This window comes from Lissotriton vulgaris, chromosome 5 (assembly GCF_964263255.1).
Source record: "Lissotriton vulgaris chromosome 5, aLisVul1.2, whole genome shotgun sequence".
Lineage (NCBI taxonomy): Eukaryota > Metazoa > Chordata > Amphibia > Caudata > Salamandridae > Lissotriton > Lissotriton vulgaris.
The window spans coordinates 497,638,475-497,657,067 of NC_141693.1; the positions used below are offsets into that span (position 1 = coordinate 497,638,475).

An 18,593-nucleotide genomic window follows, 5' to 3' on the forward strand; every position below is an offset into this window, starting at 1 on the left:
ACATTCTACTTAGTTTGTGAGTGCCATGTATCCATGTGGGCAAACCTTCCAGAATATATTATCTTCTTTGTGATTTGGCCTGCTTTGCTCAATAATTCTGACTCTATTCCAAACGTATGGCACTGCATTCCTCATGTACAAATGTATTTTCTTCAATGCACTTACATTAGTTGCAGAACCTACTGTGGACTTGTGAAATTATCATTTTCCAACCACTCTCCCTTCATGCATGTTGTAAACTGTTGGTTAATTCACATTAGCGTTGGTTCATTGTTGCTTGTAGTTCTATTCCTGAAGTATTACACCAACGCCATGTACACAGCCCCTGAATATGCTTTTTGCATGCTAAATGAAGGGTCGGTCATCCTATCTTTATAGGTTTAAGAATTTGTTTAATTTGAAATTCTCGAGAACTTTTTGGTTTTTTATAACAGCTGGCCGATGTGATATTGAACATAAAATTATCTAGAGGTATAGAAATTCATAGGCATGTCACAGAATGTAGTTTTATTCAGCATTTTGGCCAAAGCGTGTAAAATAACCATTATTCAAGGATGACTTTGTACTGTTTCCTCTCAATTATGTTTTCCTATTTTATATTCACAGGAATCCCCGAGGATTACAATGACTATTTCCGTATGAATCAGACCACGGCGGTAGTCACTCTTCTAAAACCAATAAGCAGAGATTTGCATCAGAAATTCGATTTGGTTATTAAGGTTCGTTGAATTATGTTTACATTTCCATCTTATTATCAACCAATGTTTTATATTATTGCGAAAAAAAGATTGTCCAATCATGTTTCTGCCATTGTCCAACAGATGTACAGTAGTTTTAAATGAAAACGTTGTAAGGACAGAAAAACTGATGGATAAATGGGCAGTATAAAGGCAATAAAGATCTATCTATCTATCTATCTATCTATCTATCTATCTATCTATCTATCTATCTATCTATCTATCTATCTATCTATCTATCTATCTATCAATCTATCTATCTATCTATCTATCTGTCTGTCTGTCTGTCTGTCTGTCTGTCTGTCTGTCTGTCTGTCTGTCTGTCTGTCTGTCTGTCTATACTACATTAAATATAAATTGCAACTCTACCATGCACTGTGTTCTGAAAAAATCCTCCTAAATCATAGAGCCAAGTATAATTGACCATAGGGTCATATAGAGGAGTAGAGTGGCCTAAAGTGAAGTGGCATAAAGTACAGTGGTTCAGAATACATTGGAATGGAGTGCAGTGGCATTAAGGGCATTGGTTTTGAGTAAAGAGGTGTCAAGTGCATTGGCGTAGAGTCCAATGATGTAGAGTACAGTGGAGTAGAGTTCAGTGCCAAAGAGCAGAGTGGTGTATAGGGCAGTGGAATGGAGTGCAGTGGTGCAGAATAGTTTAGAAAGGCATAAGTGATGCTGAGTGTAGTGGCATAGAGTGCTTAGGCACAGAGTGCAGTAGAGTGGCGTTGAGTTGAGTAGTGTGGAGTAAAGTGCAATAGCATGGATTGCAGTGGCATAGAGTGCAGTGGCATAGATTAGACTTGTGCAGAGCACGGTCGCACAAATTAGAGTGGTTGAAAAAGAGTGATGCAGAGAGCAGTGGTGTAGAGTACAGTGGTGCAGAGTAGAAAAGAGTGGCGAAGAATGCAATGAGGTAGAGTGCCATGTTGTAGAGTGACATTGAGTTCAGTGGTGGAGAATGCAGCCTTTCAGAGTATCTTGGTATAGAGTATTGTGCTGTTGAGTAGAGTGGCATAAAGAGTAGAGTGTCGCAGAGTAGAGTGGTGTAGAGAGCAATGACATACACTGCAGCGGTGCAGAGTGGAATAGAGTCGCATAGAGTGCATTGACTTATAGTGCAATGGTGTACAAAGGTGTGAAGTGCAGTGGTGTAGCATGAAGTGGCATATCATGCAGTGATGTAGAGTGCAGTTCAGCTGAGTAGAGTAATATTGAGTACAGTGGTGCTGAGCAGAACATAGTGGTGTAGCATGCAGCGGCATATATAGCAGTAGTGCAGAGTGGTGTAGAGTACCGTGGTGCAGATAAGAATAGAGTGGCATAGAGTGCAGTGACTTATAGTGCAATGGTGTTGAATGGCATAGAGTGCAGTGGCGTAGCATGCAGTGGCATATCAGCAGTGGTGTAGAGTGCAGTTGGGCAGAGTAGAGTGACATTCAGTTCAGTGGCAGTAACTGCCGCTGCAGAGTTGAAAAGTGCAGAGCAGAGTGGTGCGGAGAGCAGTGCATAGATTAGAGTGGGTGAAGAGCAGAATAGAGAGGCGTAACATGCAGTGGCATAGAGTGCCTTGGTGAAGAGTATGGCGGAGTAGAGTATAGTACCATAGAATGCAGTGGTTCAAAGTAGTTGGCATACAGTGCCGTGGAATAGTATGCATTGGTTTTGAGTGAAGTGGTGTTGAATGCAATGGCATAGAGTGCAGTGGTTTTGAGTAGAGTGGTGTAGAGGGCAGTGGTATAGACTGCAGTGGTTATAGACTAGAGTGGCAAAGGGTGGATTATAGTGGGGTAGAGTGCAGTGGGGTAGAGTAGATGTTTCTAAGTAGGGTGAAGTGGCATGGAGTTGAGTGTTGCAGGTAGAGTGCAGTGGTGTAGAGTAGAGTGGTGTAGAGTAGAGCAGCATATAGTGCAGTGGTGTAGTGTGGAGTGGCACAGAGTGGAGTTGAGTGGTACAGAGGAGAGTGAATTGGCATAGAGTGTAGTGGTGTAGAGTAGAGTGCTGTGGCATAGAGTACAGTGCTGCAGAGTAGTGGCCTAGAGTGGAGTTGATTGGAGTGGTGACGAGTAGAGTGGAGTTGTCTTGACTGGAGTGGTATAGAGTGCAGTGGTGCATGGTAGAGTGGCATAGAGTGCATCGGCATAGAGTTCAGTAGAGTGGCATAGAGTAGAGGAGTGCAGAGCAGAGTGGCATAGATTAAAGTGGGGCTGAGTAGAATGCAGTAGAGTTCAGTGGCAGAGAGTTCAGTGTTGTAGAGTATAGTGTTGTGGAGAGCAGTGGTGTAGAGTAGAGTGGCTTACAGTGCAATAGAGTAGAATGCACTAGCATAGAGTGATGCAGAGTAAAGTGACATGGAGTAAAATGGTTTAGCATAGAGTGACATAGAGTGCAGTAGCATGGAGTAGAACGTTGCAGTGTAGAACATAGTGACCTTCGAAGCCGTTGTGAAAAGTAGATTGATGTAGAGTGCAGTAGCATTGAGTGTTTTAGTGGTATAGAGCGCATTGTCGTAGAGTGCAGTGGCATAGAGTGCATGGCATAGAATTGAGTGGTGTGGAGTGAAGTGCCGCAAGGTAGATTACAGTGTTATAGAGTGGCATGGCATAGAGTGAAACAGTGCAGAGTGGAAAAGAGTGCCATGGTGTAGAGTGGATTGTTTCAGAGTAGAGTGCAGTATTGTGGAGTGCAGTATCATACAGTGCAGTGCAGTGTAGTAGAGTGCATGTTGGAGAGTGGAGTATTGTAGAATAGATTAGAGTGTCTTAGAGTGGATTGGCATAGAGTGCAGTGGCATAGAGTGGAACAATGCAGAATACAGTGGCATAGAGTGTAATGGCATACAGTGCATTGGCATAGAGGAGTGTGGAGAAGTGTGGCTCACTGGTTAGAGGAGGAAGACCTGGAAGCAGAGGTCAGCCCGGGACCACGGTTCAATTCCTGGCTCAACGGGGTCTTGAGTCCTAAAATGTCCATGGGCTTGACAATTCTCGCTCCGGTGCCTACTCAATTCACTGGTTCACACTCTGCGACTCTGGCCAATAGCTTGCTTAATCTCCACAATGGCCCCTCGCGGCGGGATGCCTGGCTTTAACCTTGCGGATACCCTGCCGGGGTTATCTCACAGGGGAATACCGGGACGGGTTCCCTAAGCAAGCGCTTAGAAACCGCTCGGTGATTTGCGCTATATAAATTCCTGTACATTTACATTTACATTAGAGTGTAGAAGAGTGGTGCAGAGTAGATTAGTGCAGTGGCATAGATTGCAGTGGTGCCGAGAAGAGTGGTGTGGAGTTCAGTGGTGGATAGCGAAGTGTTGAGAGCAGTGTTGTTATGTAGCGTTCAACTGAGTGGTGCAGAGTACAGTGCAGTGGTGTAGGGTAGACTGCTGTAGTGTGGAGCTGAGTGTTGAAGAGTGGAGTGGCATAAAGTGTAGTTGTATAGAGTGCATTATCATAGAGTAGAGGGGAGTGCAGTAACATAGAGTGCAATGGCATAGACGTCAGTAGCAGAGAGTGCAGTGTTGCAGAGTAGACTGCCATGGAGTGTAGTGGTGTATAGTAGAGAGGCATGGAGTGCAGTGGCATAAACTAGTGCAGAATAGAGAGACAAGGATAGCAGTGGCATAGAGTACAGTAGTTCAGCGTAGAGTGGATTGCAGTGATCCAGAGTGCAATGGTGCAGAGCGCAGTGGTGTATAGTGTTGCAGAGTAGAGTATAGTGGTGTAGAATTCTGTGTTGCAGAGAAGATTGGCATAAAATACGGTGGCATAGAGTTAATTTGTTTTGAGTAAAGTGGAGTAGAGTGTGGTGTTGCAGAGTAAAGTGCATGCCACAGAGTAGAGTGGATTGGCTCAGAGTAGAGTGGAGTAGCGCTGAATGGAGTGGTACTGAGTGCAGTAGCACCAAGTGCAGTGGCGTAGAGTGGATTGTTACAGAGAAGAGTGGAGTAGTGCATGGTAGATCACAGTAGTGTAGACTGCAGAGTAGATTGGAGTGGTGCAGAGTGGATTAGCATAGAGTGCATTGGCATAGATAGGAGTGGGACAGAGTAGAGCTTATTGCATGTGGAATAGAGTGCAGTGTAGATTGGCATAGAGTGGAGTGGTGCAGTGTGGATTGGTCTAGAGTGCAGTGGTTGAAGAGGACTGTGGTACATAGTAGTGCAGTTTGGGGTGGAGTGCATTGGCATAGAGTAGAGTGGTGTAGAGTAGAGAGGCGTGGAGTCAAGTGGTGTGGAGTGGTGCAGAGTAGAATGCAGTGTTTCAATGTGGAGTGATGCAGAGCAGAGTTGGTTAAAGTGAAGTTTGCAAGGCGTGGTAGCACACAGTACATTACATTTAGCATTACTTTTGCGCAGACATACAACATTACTGATAAAACTATATAGCACACAAATTATAATGAATGAAAGTTTTACCACCTAGTGTATTGATATTTGTATTGATAATAATACAATAATTGTTTCTACCACACTTCAAATTTACCTACAAATGTACTTCTAATTCTGATACATAAACTAACATCACACAGCTTTCCTCAAGCACAACCCACTAGCCAACATGATTGTCACATACATTCTCTCACTTTGAAGTCAGAGAAAGAAAAGTGAACATCAAGATCCCAGGAAGACAGAGACAAAGTCTAGGCCAAGATCAAATAAACAGCCTGACAATTGACCTTTGTCTTTGAAAGCACTGTAAACGTGACAAGATAAGAATAAGATATAAAAGCCTGTTTGCAGAAATCCAGTACTGAAGGAAGAATACAGTAAATAGGGGTTAGGCAACAGAAGAAACAAACTCAAGATGGCCGCTTAAAGCAAATAGAACCAGCAAATAGAAAGCATGCGCTTGTGAGTTACAAAGTCAAAGGCAATGGTAAGCAACTGGCAGAATGGATTCCCGGGGAAGCTTTCTAATGTCACCAATATGTCATTAGCAAACCAGACTGCTGTGCTGTCCAATAGGATTTGACCTAATAAAACCTCTAGCGCAAAATTAAAACATCAAAATCGTGTTAGATATTTTTTGCAAGCAGATATTCGGAACAGTTAAAAAGTCAGTTAGTTTTAAAAAAAGCTTCAGTAACTCAGAATGTGTAGAAACATGCAGAAATATTCTAGCTTTTCTCTACCTAAGGAGTGCAAATACTAAACTAATTATTTCTGCATGTTATTATAAGCTATTACAATAGATCAGAGGAAAGAAAAGTAGGGTTCTGTTTGTTGCTTTGAACAGCTGCTTCAATTATGCTCTGTGACCTGACCAACCTTTCACCTCAGTTGCTTGTTCTGGTAGAAGGCATTGTGATGTCAGAATTTGATTGTAATAAGCTATTACAGTTGAATTCCGACATCCTTTTTTTTATAATTGGCGACTCAGTGCGTAACAATTTGCCAATTATAAAGAAATTAGAGAATGTTGCTTAAACAGGGATTACATAATTCAATGTATTATAAATGGATACCATTCAAAATAGGGTTATTGGTTTAGAGGGGTGGAAGCTCTACTCAAAAAACAACCACAATCCATGTCAGGGTGAACCACAAAATGTCACTAAATTAACTAGAGACAACGTTTCTATGCAGCACAAAAACAGTAATTATGTAAAAACACCACACAAGAAAAAAATAATTATTTTTGCAAAATAGAATACATTCTATTAAATAAAATGATGCAAGAATGACAACATTCCAATCAAGAGAACTAGAGTTGTTACATTTTAAACTTTTACATAGCTATAGCAACTAAAAGCACAAAGTCCCACTCCTGATTTTCTGGTCATAAGTCGCAAATTCAGACTAACAGAAATGGACTTCGGGCAGGATACAGGGACCAGGTTAGATCTACTGAAAAAGTTACTTTTTCAAATTTTGGCGTGATGGAGGAGGGCATAATAAACAGGCAGATCTCTTTCGATGGTCATTGCTGTAGCATGAATAGCTGACCTGGCATCGTGAATGGTTGCCGCTGTAGTGTAAAGATCCCATCAGGTATGGTAGATGGTCATTGCTTGAGCTTTGTGTTGGCAGTCACCACAGGCTGTTGTTCCTGTAGCACAAAATAAGAGCCATGCTTTGCTGGACACCGCTGGAGGTTGATGTAGTACGAAGAGTCGGGTTCACTGGAACTTCGCATTGGAGGTTATCACAGGCAGCAGAGTCTCACTGCAAAGGGTTCCGGTTGTAATCAGGTAGAGCCCAATACTTTTGTGTATCAAGAGGGAGAGAGAGGACCAGATAGCTAGTCCAAATCCCCGAGTTTATATAAGGTTAATCAAAAGGAGACTAGCTAAGTAAGAGGGGGTTTAACCAAAATAATTATTTTTAGTTTAAAGTACTCAAGTATGTTTCGTCAGGGGGTAGTGGCAAGGATGTAGGAGGTCGTAACTCGCCTCTAACATCCCACAGACTTATTTTTAACCGCTGACGGTGGCCCAGGTATTAAAGTCTAATTCACCTTCGGGTACTGGGACCCCCGCCAAGCCGTTTTAACCCACATTTCATAACACTCTTCACCGCACACTCAGCGATATACCTGCTCCGCTGTAATCAGGCGTCGAAGCACACCCGGGACACGCTAGGTGTCACTGGGTGGGCCCGATGATGAAGCATGCCACCAACTAGGTTGGTGGGTGAGGGATTCATGAGCACACTCACAAGGTGCCACTACCCCCTGACGAAACATACTTGAGTCCTTTAAACTAAAAATAATTATTTTGGTTAAACCTGAGAAGGCACCTCTTGGGGATCAGGAACTCACTGCAGCAGAAGCCAACATGGCTCGAGCTGGTCCAGTTGTAGGTCCAGGCAAGTTTAGTGTAGCAGATCACCTGGGCAGTTGCTGGGAGACAGCCGTGGTTTGTTTTGTCCCTGTAGCTCAGACAAGAGGTCAGCCAACTGACCCTTAGAGTCACTCAGGTTAGCTTGGGATAAAGGGAGAAGGTCCATGTTTCCTTCTCAGAGAGCAAAGCTGTCCTCAACAGCAGGGCAGGGTAGAAGCAGTGCATTTTTCTGGGTGCAAGGCTGTCCTTTTTCTGTAAAGTCTACAGGTTCAGGAGTGTACTGATGAGTGACTCTGGAGGTTCAATGTTTATGCCTGGTGCCTATCTTTGAAGTAGTGGTAAGAATTCCTATACTACACTCACCCTACATCTGGGTCTGGAAGGTTTTTCCCTTCTCCTGTCAAGGCTAAAAGAAGTCTGGGTTGAGAATAGACAGTGCACGACTGGGGTCAGATCCTTTGTGTGTGTATGAGGCAGTGTCTTTTGAAGTGCAGGTTGGGTTGTGTGTAGCTCCTTCCAGTAATCCAGCCAGTATGAGGCAATCTGCCCACTCCTAAGCCCCCTATGTGTTGCTGTCGAGAAGGAATACACAAAAACCAACAGTAGAGCCATTCACAGTCATGTGACCAAGTACACTGTGAGAATGCACTGACTGATATGTTTGTCCTTTTTTCCCCTGTTTTTTTGTGTCTCACTTCTATTAGGTACAACCAGTTAATCTGGAAAAATGAGAAAGAAAAGATTACTGGTTTGATATCAGAGCGCTTATCACTTTTTATTTTTTTTCGTTGGCAGCAGCAATTTCTCAGGTCCTGACGAAAGCCTTGTCACCTCTTGGGTTGACTTGGCTGAAACATGTAGACCTCTTTGTCTAACACTAAGCAGTTTAAATCCATACTGCTTTTGCACTGTCTTTTAATCCTGTCAGTAGAAGCAAGTTATTAAATGTCCTTTTGTTCCCACTAGGCAGTTTTAACTTCACCACCTTCACAGTTCGATATATTTCTGTTGCGCTGCACCCTTACCATTATTCTCCCAGCATCTGTTGGATTTAGTATATCCTCGATAGGGTAGGAATACCAAAAACATCCCTGAGCTCCTTCCTCTCAGAGAATAAGTTGTAGCCATAGGTGGGACTAGGCTTTCCCTCCAAGAGGAGAAACCCAGATGATGAAGCATGCCACCTCTGGTAGGGGAGGGTTTTCGTCCTGAAAGGGATTTCTCCCACAGTTAGATGGTGTGAGATTCTGGTCTGTCACTGTGCATGCTTGCGCTATAATTGTAGACCCAAGGATTTGTTTGTGTTGATTCAATAGGTTTCTTTGGCCCAGTCGAAATCACAGTTTAAGCCTGCACACCAGGCTTCAGTACAAGGCCTGAGACATTTATGAGTAGGCTACTTGGGTGGGTTGCACACTGAGAGCTTCATGCCCATTAATAGCATTCAATTTACAAGCCCTGAATATATATAGTGCCATTTACTAGGGACTCACAAGTAAGTTAAATGTGCCAATTAGGTGTAGGCCAATTTTACCATGATTGAAGGAAACAGCACAGCCAATTTAGCACTGTTTAGCAAAGTTCTAATGTCAACAAAAACAAATTCAGCAAAACAAGAGGAGTGATGGCAAAAGGGATGGAGGATTACCACGACAAGGATATCGGGTCTAACGGAGAAATTTGAATTATGGCCTGAGCGTTCATATTGGAATTTAACAAAACCAATAAATATATGAATGATCAACATTTATTCATTTTGGAGCAATTCAACTATGGGAATAACTGGCAACAGAAATTAGACACTTACTCAACTCAGACAACCTCTATTTAAAAACGTTGCTTCCTGAACAAGAATCACAACTCATGTAGGAGTGGAAGTGAACCTTTTTCTGGGGTCACTGAGTATATAGATTAAACAATGCCAAGCAAAAGTGGGGAACTATGTCACTAAACAAATGCAGTACTTCTAAAAATGAGACCATCTCATGAAAAGAAATCCATAGTTCAAAAACGTTCAATATTAGCAGACATCTTTACTGTGATGTTTTGATGGGTAAGAATTGCTTTGTTTGTCACAACAAACAATTTCAATGATATTGCGAGTAATTGATACTTAGTATAATCCATGAAATCTAAGAATTGAATTGACAAAACAGATTTTGTGCAGGTCTTTAAAGCAGGTCTCTCAAACCATTCCATCAATTCTTTCTGCAACCTGTAATAAAATATGAGAACCTCTGTTGAAGTCAATTATGACCTAGAGGTTGAGTCAAAGGGTGAACAGAGTAGCACTTACTCTAGCAAAGGAAGGTGACACAAAACTCTCAGCTCACAGACAACACAATTGCCAATATTGTTTAAAATGCATTTTTGAATCGAGTACCATACCTTTCTCGTCATGTAACTATTATGCACATTTATCAACTTGTGGAGATCGAAACAACATGAATTATTTGGGCATCTATAATTATTGCTGATCCATTTCAAGAATGGTGTTAAGCACTTCCCAGCAGGGGCTCTGCAAATCAGAGGTTAAGTCTCATCTTTGCAAATCAAGAAATCACTTGACTAATACAATTAGAATAATTAATTAGAATATTACATATTCCAGCAGGCAACCTTTCTGGACTAATTATGCAATTTCAAACAGCATGGCATTTCATTAAAACCAGAAAGTTAACAAAGGTTATGATTGTGATGGTTTCTACAAATCCATATTTGATTGTACTGTAATTTAGAAGTGGCTTTGAAATATTGCTTCCTTTTATAGTCGCACATTATGTTTCAAATTAAATCAACTACTGGCTAAATGCACATAAGGCACAATGTTTATAATATTGGTGTCATAATAGGTGTTACAATTGAAAAATTAACACTTAGAATACATATTTGTTTTATACGTGCAGCCCATCTTAACATCATAAAACCTTTCTCCCACAGGCCTATCCATTGTAATGCAGTTTCATTGTTTTTCCAAATTCTCAGCCAAGCATTCATATCCCCAACTAACGTAAGCCAGTGAGATTAGTCCTGGCAGCATATCTGGGAGTTAAAATGGAGGATGAGCAGGCTATTGGAGTGGAGTCATTCCAAGGAACAAGATGGTGCCTTCTCTATTCAACTCCAGCAACACAGGGTGGAACGCTAACATTTTGGCAGATATCACAGCAATTGCAGTTATTTCTGGAATGGTGGTGACTCCCTGTATGGTCGTCACCTTCTTGAGTTGTTGGGTGCCTTTCTACTCGGTACATGAGTGTATGTGTCTCAGCATCATAGACCAATGGCAATCTGATCCTTATGTCTCCCTCTGCTGGCACAGATGCTGGAGACACAGCTCGCTGATTGTGCTTGGAGTTAGTGGGAGACCTCTCGCCTCCCTGGGCCTCATCGGGATAGGCAGCATTGGTCTCGGGCACCAACGATCACTACATGACCAAAAGCCATCCAGGCAATATCAGTGTAATGCGGTTGGATGAAGGTGAGTGGCACAGCCTAGATGGTCTGACAGAGGAGCAGTATCAACCGCTTTGGCAACCGAGGGTTGATACGATGGAAAGAGAGCTCCCTGCACAAAACTGGGGTCTTCAACTGGCCTAATATCCTTTGACCATTTTACTTTAATTTTCACCAACCCACCCGTAAACTTCCCGCATAGAGGCTCATCCAGCAGTATTCTACCTTAGGTCCATGTCTCACTTTCCTTCGGGGATTTTCCCTTCAATGATCTCTGTCCTCCATTATTGCCCCATAAAGAGGATGTGACCTAATGGTCAGGCCTGCTGACTTTAGAACTGGGGAAACAGATTTGAATCTTGGCATCCGCTAAACATCCTGTGATTCTAAATGAATCACTTGATTTTCCTAGGCTTACCAAATGAATGTGTTCTTGTGTAATGTAACTGGTGCTCATGTAAAGAGCTCTAATACATTTGGGTCAAGATTGCGCTATATAAAACGGCAAAAACAGACTTGGGCACAGCAACACCTAATGCCCTCACCAGATGGGGCTGTGACTTAATGGCATAACCAATAGCTCCCCTCTATGACCTTTACTCAGTACTCGATGCTATATTGCAGCCTAACACCCACCAGTGGAGATCCCTGAGCCAAACGTTCTACCATTTATTGCTGTGATATCTCCTCCTAGAGGTGGCTGATGGGAGCTGTTAATACCCTGCACCCTAATACTACCTTCATATTCCTGCAATAGATTCAGGCAAGTCCTTGCGACAGCTCCTTCTCACAGATGTGGTGGGGGAAGGAAGCCTCTGGTTCACACCCCAACACAGCAACAGGAAGCTTTGTTAGATACACTTACTGATGATTGGCCATTAAGACCACTGATCATGCCCAAGATGTTAAACCCATCCGGGTGCACATCGGCTCATTCCACGGTAAAGTGGCTGAGATTGATCATCGAGTGACCTGTGCTGAAGAGAAACTGAATTGCCTTGAAAACATGGAATACAAGGTGTGGAACATCAAACAGAAGCTTATGGACCTCGTGGTGCAATAATGTATGCTTTTACTGCATACTGGAGAAAATAGAAGGGTTTGACATGAAGGACTTCCTTATAGACCTACCACCTCATTTCACTGGTCTCCATTCCTCACTGCAATCGGAGATCCAATTGGTATATAGAATATGTTCCTGTCTCTCCTCACTAATGAGGATAACTCTGTCTAGGCAATGGCAATGACGAGGAGGGTCATAGAACTTATATCTCAGGTTATTTCTCTTTTGACGCTAATGTCAAGTGCAAGGTCACTCTTTGTCCACAACTCAAAAAATGAGATATTAAATAAGGGCTTTTGGACCCTGTGACCAGTTGGTGACAAAAGATGACGCTCCTAAATACTTCACTGTTCTGGAAGATCTGTCATGCTTTCTTTCTAATATGGATCATCAGAGCATGGATATGGCATCCCTCCTTCACCGATCAAGTTGACACCTGACCTACACAGATAAACTAAAACTGTACAGCGGGCGTCACTACTGCCGCCCAAGTACATTCTCTTATCGGAAAAATATACTTAAAACCAACCGAGTCTATTAGGGAAATGGGCTGATAACATTTAGTGTCCTCCGTAGTCCCCGTTTTTAAAAATAGGACCTATGATTGAGGTAGTCCAAGAGAGAGGGGAACCCTGCTTTACTGCTGTATTCAAAATCTATGTGTGCACAGGAGCCCATATCTCGGGAATACTTATATACAAGTCTGTTGAGATACAGTTCGGGCCAGGAGCCTTGATATTAGTTAGCAGTAATGTACCAACCTTGACTTCTTCAATTGTGCAGACCAAAGGTAAGAAGCCTAGCGTGTCATTTACAGTTAAGCTAGCCTCCAAAGTGGAAGCAGGCCCAGAATAAATTTTGGCAAAATGACTCACCCAATTTTCAGCTGAAATATGGGAACAAATCTCGGCTCAACCAGAAGGAGCAAACAAAGGACAGTTAACTATGCTCTGAAATTTGCTATCACTGGCTAGACAACTAGGAATGACTTACACCTTTGAATCTCACTTTTCGAATTGGGGGACAACTTACAATCAACTCCTTATCCCCCTGAGAGGTCTTAAGGGCCTTAACCTTCTATAAGACTTGGAGCAAGCAACATCAAACCACCGGCGAGATCAATAACTGTAGCACACAGTCTCCCATTTTACGAAAGGCTGCTAGGACATCTGACCCTTCTGCATCAACCATTAAACAAGTAGTGCTTCTGAGGTACACATGTTAAACAATTTGACCAACAATTCTGTCAGGATTTCTTTTTTTCAGTTTGATTCTCCTATCCAGTGCCACCACTAACAACTCTTTGGCTTCTTTGCTTTGAGGTCTACAACTTTGTCTAGCCCTTTACAAAACAATACTAGTGGGATTGTGATTGTTACTGATAGAATCATGCACCCTAAAGTCAATGCCGACCATGAGCAAAGTGGGGGAAACAATAATATAATCAATAATTGAGTATCAACCTCTCCCAATAAATGCATGAGGGATAGTCATGGCCCTGTATGATAACACAACTTTAGTGTATAGACCAGGACAAATCAATTACTTATTGAATTTAGAAATTCTTCTTAGTGCAAGTGTTTCATATGCAGACAATTTAAACTCAAAGGGCAGATAGCTGGTAAATTTGGCACCCGCAACTCTCTTCACATAAGTGAATATTAAAGTCCCCAGAAGAAACACAAAAGGGTTACTATACTAATCAGGGAAAAACTCCATGAAAGCAAATGACACCTGAAGATTATATAACAATGCACAAGCATTATAAAAATTAATCAACACAAAATGTATAGATTTTAAAAACGTAATCAACACAGCCTGAATAAGGGGAGAACCTGTGCCCATTGCTATGAATGTGGGTTTCGTGCTCGCTATGCCACTGAGTTCACATTAGCCGGGTTGATGAGGAGTGATACCACGAAACCGGTCCCAGGATGCTTGTTTTTCAGTCGAGGTTGGACATGGCCTGGTAGTTCAGGATGGACTGTTCACGGGAGGAGCAGGGTCAATACTGGTTTGCATATGGCTGGGTCAAAACTAGGGTGGCAAGGTGAACAAAAAACTATGGATTTAACCCAGATCTGAGACTGGACATGCATATTTGACAATGTTTAAGAAAGATAAAAAAACACACAGCCTATAATTAATCATTAATACCACAAAAACACTACACATACATTAATCTTGTGTGTTTGAGTCTTTTTCTCATTTTTCATTTGTTTATTGTAGTGTTTATCATTGTCATGAAAATCATATCCATCTGATACAATCAAGACATATATTTAGATGAACTGCACCAACAATAAACAAAAACAAATCACAATACAATATAATGTAACATATACATAATGATTCAAAATATCCATTGGCTGCTGAGCAAACCGCAGTTTTAGCCAATGGATCCAAAAAGGTTTTTTTTGCCCCTTGGTTATAGCATGGAGTTATATAACCTAATGTATGTTACCACACTCAGTACTATTCCAATAATATTGATACTTCTTTTTGAAGGGAGATTAAATTCTTGATTAAATCATAGATAGAAGGTTTATCCTTGAGGTGGTACTCCTAATAGATCCCCTTGTAGCAATGCCAATGCATTTCGACCTCATGAAATGTAGGGGTATAAACAAATCACTTTGGAGGTCATCATCAGGACAATAAAGAAAATGCGTTCAATCTAAATGTAAAGGAAAAAATAAAAGATAAAAAGAGTGTGTTTTTTTTAAATTGTTCAAAAAAGGTTACATTTGCATTATTCTTAAATGCCCAGTCTATTATTCACCAATTGCAGCAGCACAAAAAACAGCTTGTGCGTGAAATCGGATCGACTATGGTGCATATAGGCAACCATTACAGCCTATAGCCGCGGTGGTATTGCAGCAGGAAAGACAAAGTAAAGATGGGAAATAGGTTAAGGGAACATGCCCGGTCCAAAGAGAGAAATTCAAAAGACATCCAAGCCCTGTGTTCCACTATTAAAGGACACCCAACTTCAATTAAGTTATAGTTAGAAGTAGGCATTGAGACACACCAAAATAGAAGGGTGCACATACACACCAGGGGCCTCATTTAAGAGAAATGACGCATCGCTGCGTGAAAGCAGCGATGCGTCACTTCTCAATGCGCACTTCTTGCGACATGATTGTTGCGTCATATTTATAATATGACACATCATGTCGCAAGGAGTTACAGATACGTCAGTATTTCTGACGTATCTGTAGGCGCAAAAGTGACGCATTGCTGGAGTGTGTCACAAAAGTGGCGCAACTCCAGCAATGTGTACTTTCACATGGGCAAGTCCCATGTTGTTAGTGCCGGCGTCAGTCTTACGCCTGCCTTGAAGCAGGCGTAAGATTTAGACGCATTAGCGGCCAAGAAATGGCGCAGTGAAATCTTATAGATTTGACTGCGTCACTTCCATGACCCTTTCTTGCGTCAATACGCCCCCCTTGCATACATTATACCTGGCACAGGTATAATGTGGTGCAGGGGTTTACAAAGTGACGCATCTACCTAGATGCGTCACTTTGTAGATAGGCACATTTTTCACGCCACTGGTGCGTCACAAAAAGTGACGCACCGGCGGCGTAAAAGTGACGCGCAGCCTCATAAATGAGGACCGTTGAGTGTAGAACACAGGGCCTGGATGACTTTTGAATGTTTTGAATGTTTTCTTGAATGAAATACTTGCTATATTCCAGATTAGGATTGCAAGATTGGCCCTACCTTCATTAGCTCTGGCCGACAATCCACTGGGGGACACAACAGTCCTTATATTTAGACTGCGTCAACCACATTTGGCTATCAGACTAATGACACCAAACCTGTTGAACATTGAACATAATACAATGGATGGCACTTTTTTTTTTTACTAGCCGTGATGGGGAGGGACATGAAGGGGCAGGCCTTTACTGGTTGGTGAGTGGCGTTACCACAATCACTGCAGAGTTTGTCAAAAAACATTAAAGCATTCCCTTAATGGACAAGCCCAACCTTCTTCATAGCTACTGACTGAGCCAAAACAGAGCAACACCTAACGTAATAAATGTAATCAATATGAAGTCACCTTGAAACGGCTTTGCATCGAACTCAATCTATCCCACCCTCTTGACTATGATAATGTACTGGGCTAATTGTACCCCCATCCAGCCAGATGTCTCCCCATCCTCTATGCTGGGGAGCTTTATACTGCATGACCACATATGGCATAGCATCAATGGGCAAAGTAATAATAGGTTTAGCTTTGTTACCGGAACAGGCCTATTGAGGAGACCTAGATATTAGTGTGCTTACCTTGTCTAGAAACCTATCACACTGCACAAACTAGGCCATAAAGGGTTACTCCAGTGATTTCCCCAATCTAAATGCGCCCCAACTGAGCCCTCTTCCCCCACTTTTCCTCCAGTATCTGCTGTCACTACAAAGTTAGATGCCTCACTCCCAGCATTCATAGGTATAGAAACACTTGAGGATGACTCCTGGGCTCTTTTGTTAGAAGCTGAGTCCAAAAGAGGCATCTAGTTGTTTGATTGAATTATCAGAGCACGCAGGGCCATATTCACTGCCCCAGTCCTGGCTAGACAATCATTTAATGACCTGGTAACTAGGCCTTTGATCAGAGAGTAAAAATCAACAGTAATTGGTCCAAAGGAGAACCAACCAGTTTCCTTTGTTTCTCCTTAAGAGTCTTGGAGGAATTTGATACACACTTAAGACCAGAAAAAGGAAGCTGAGCAAGTTCATTGCTTGGTTTAATGGGCTGTGGCAGGGCTGAGTCAGATGGAGGGTTCTGGACTTCCTTGCTACTTTCAGAGGAAATAGAGTGAACCTCAGCTACCACAGTTAAAGCTCTAGCACTAAAACAACTACTAAACTCGCCCAAAATATGACCCAAATAAGATTTACCATATGTAGAATATTGGGTTCCCCCAACCCCCCATAGAATTCTGTTCTTGCCCAGGGACTAGTCTTCCCAGCTCTTGTTCCACTGTGGAAGTTTTTCAGTCACTGCTCCCACTGCCGAAACCAAAAAGGAAACAATGGAAGATTTGAGGAAAGAACTTTTACTTGGTGGCAAGGAGTCCTCACACACTTACATTTCCTCATCTTACCGGGCTGTCTTGAGATAATAGTGGTGGCGATGCACAGCTTTGTTCGGTCATGCAGGGATGGAGGTGCACCTGTTTTGACCCAGTTTTCCCCCGGACATGTGCCCTGGCACGTCCCAGGCAGGTCCTGTGCCACAAAAAGCCTCCTCTGCTTAAGAGTTCTGTGGTAGAGCATCACCTCCTGGACTTACTGGTGCACAGTTATGGGGGATGAAGTCCCTAACAGATGTTGGCGCATCCCACACTGAGGAAATCCTCCTGTGCTTAAAAGCTCTCTCTGCTAGAGCTCCACCTCTTAGGCTCACTGGTACAGACTTATGTGTGATGAAATCCTCAAACAGATGCTGGCATGTCCCACACTGTGGAAAGTCGCATGTGCTTAAAATCTCGCTGTGGTAGAGCCCCACCTCCTGGACTCACAGGTGCAGTTATGAGGAATGGAGTCCCCAAATAGAGGCAGTGCATTCCGGTGCTGTGGGAAGCCTCCTGTGCTGAAAAGCATGCTGTGGGAGATCCCCATCTCCTGCGCTCATTGGTGCAGAGTTATGGAGAATGGAGTCCTCAACTGATTCTGGTACATGTTTTTACGTGGTTTATGGAACATTAGTGGACTAATGACTGTGTCCTACCTTGCTCGCAAGTAGTAGCAATACTTTGCCATTGTTTCTAGAGTCATGAGGTCTAGTTCTCCCCATACCCTTTCTCATACTCATTGTGTTAGTGGTTGGTGGAGGTCTAGTAATGTATCTGATCCTGGCCTCCTGTCCACACATGCCCCGGGACTCATTATTTTGTGACTGGCAATCGTGCAATTTGGGTCTTCCATTAGTGGGGTTAAAAGAGGACTGTGATGTTACTTTTAGTGATTCTAATATTCTTCTGCATCCATTCTCTCACCCACCTAGTTTGGTTTTGCTCATGTGAGTCCACACATCTTGAATCACTTATTCTGCCTGCATCACAATGCGCTGGAGGTCACCTGCCACCCACTGGCAACCCATGGCCATTTGGTTACTGTCCATATCATGAGGGCTTTTCGCCCCGCCACCTTCTCTCCTTTACTAATGATGGCTTGACTATGACTTCTGCTTTGTTGGGTTGCTCTCCCCCTACTGAGTGTCATCTTGGCTGGTGAAGAGAGATTGTCACACCTTTGACAGTGTTGTAGTGAGTGCATGTTGTTGTGGTTCATTATAATTATTTTATTAGCTATGACAACACCCAGGCCACTCCACAATGTCTCGGTCTTTCACCTATCCCAGCCATTCCCCTCGGACACATCATCATCAACCCTACGGTCATTTCACGGTCATTTCTCAGCATTCTTCTGTCCCTCCGCCCCCTCAACTGTTTCACTTACCCCACTAAGTCCATGGCTACTTGCTAAACCCCCAAATGCTCTGCTCGCAAAGGTCACCAGTGAGGATCTCTCAATTTTAGTAGAAA

General features: G+C 42.7%; 1 protein-coding gene across 1 annotated transcript in view; it reads left to right on the plus strand.

The window, feature by feature from the left end:
* PCDH15 (protocadherin related 15) overlaps positions 1-18,593 on the plus strand; it is a 2,701,201-nt gene that overhangs the window by 1,275,049 nt on the left and 1,407,559 nt on the right. Inside the window, exon 10 of the mRNA XM_086921939.1 lies at positions 607-719. Coding sequence (XP_086778065.1) covers positions 607-719 — 113 coding nt within the window. The remainder of the gene's footprint in view (positions 1-606; positions 720-18,593) is intronic.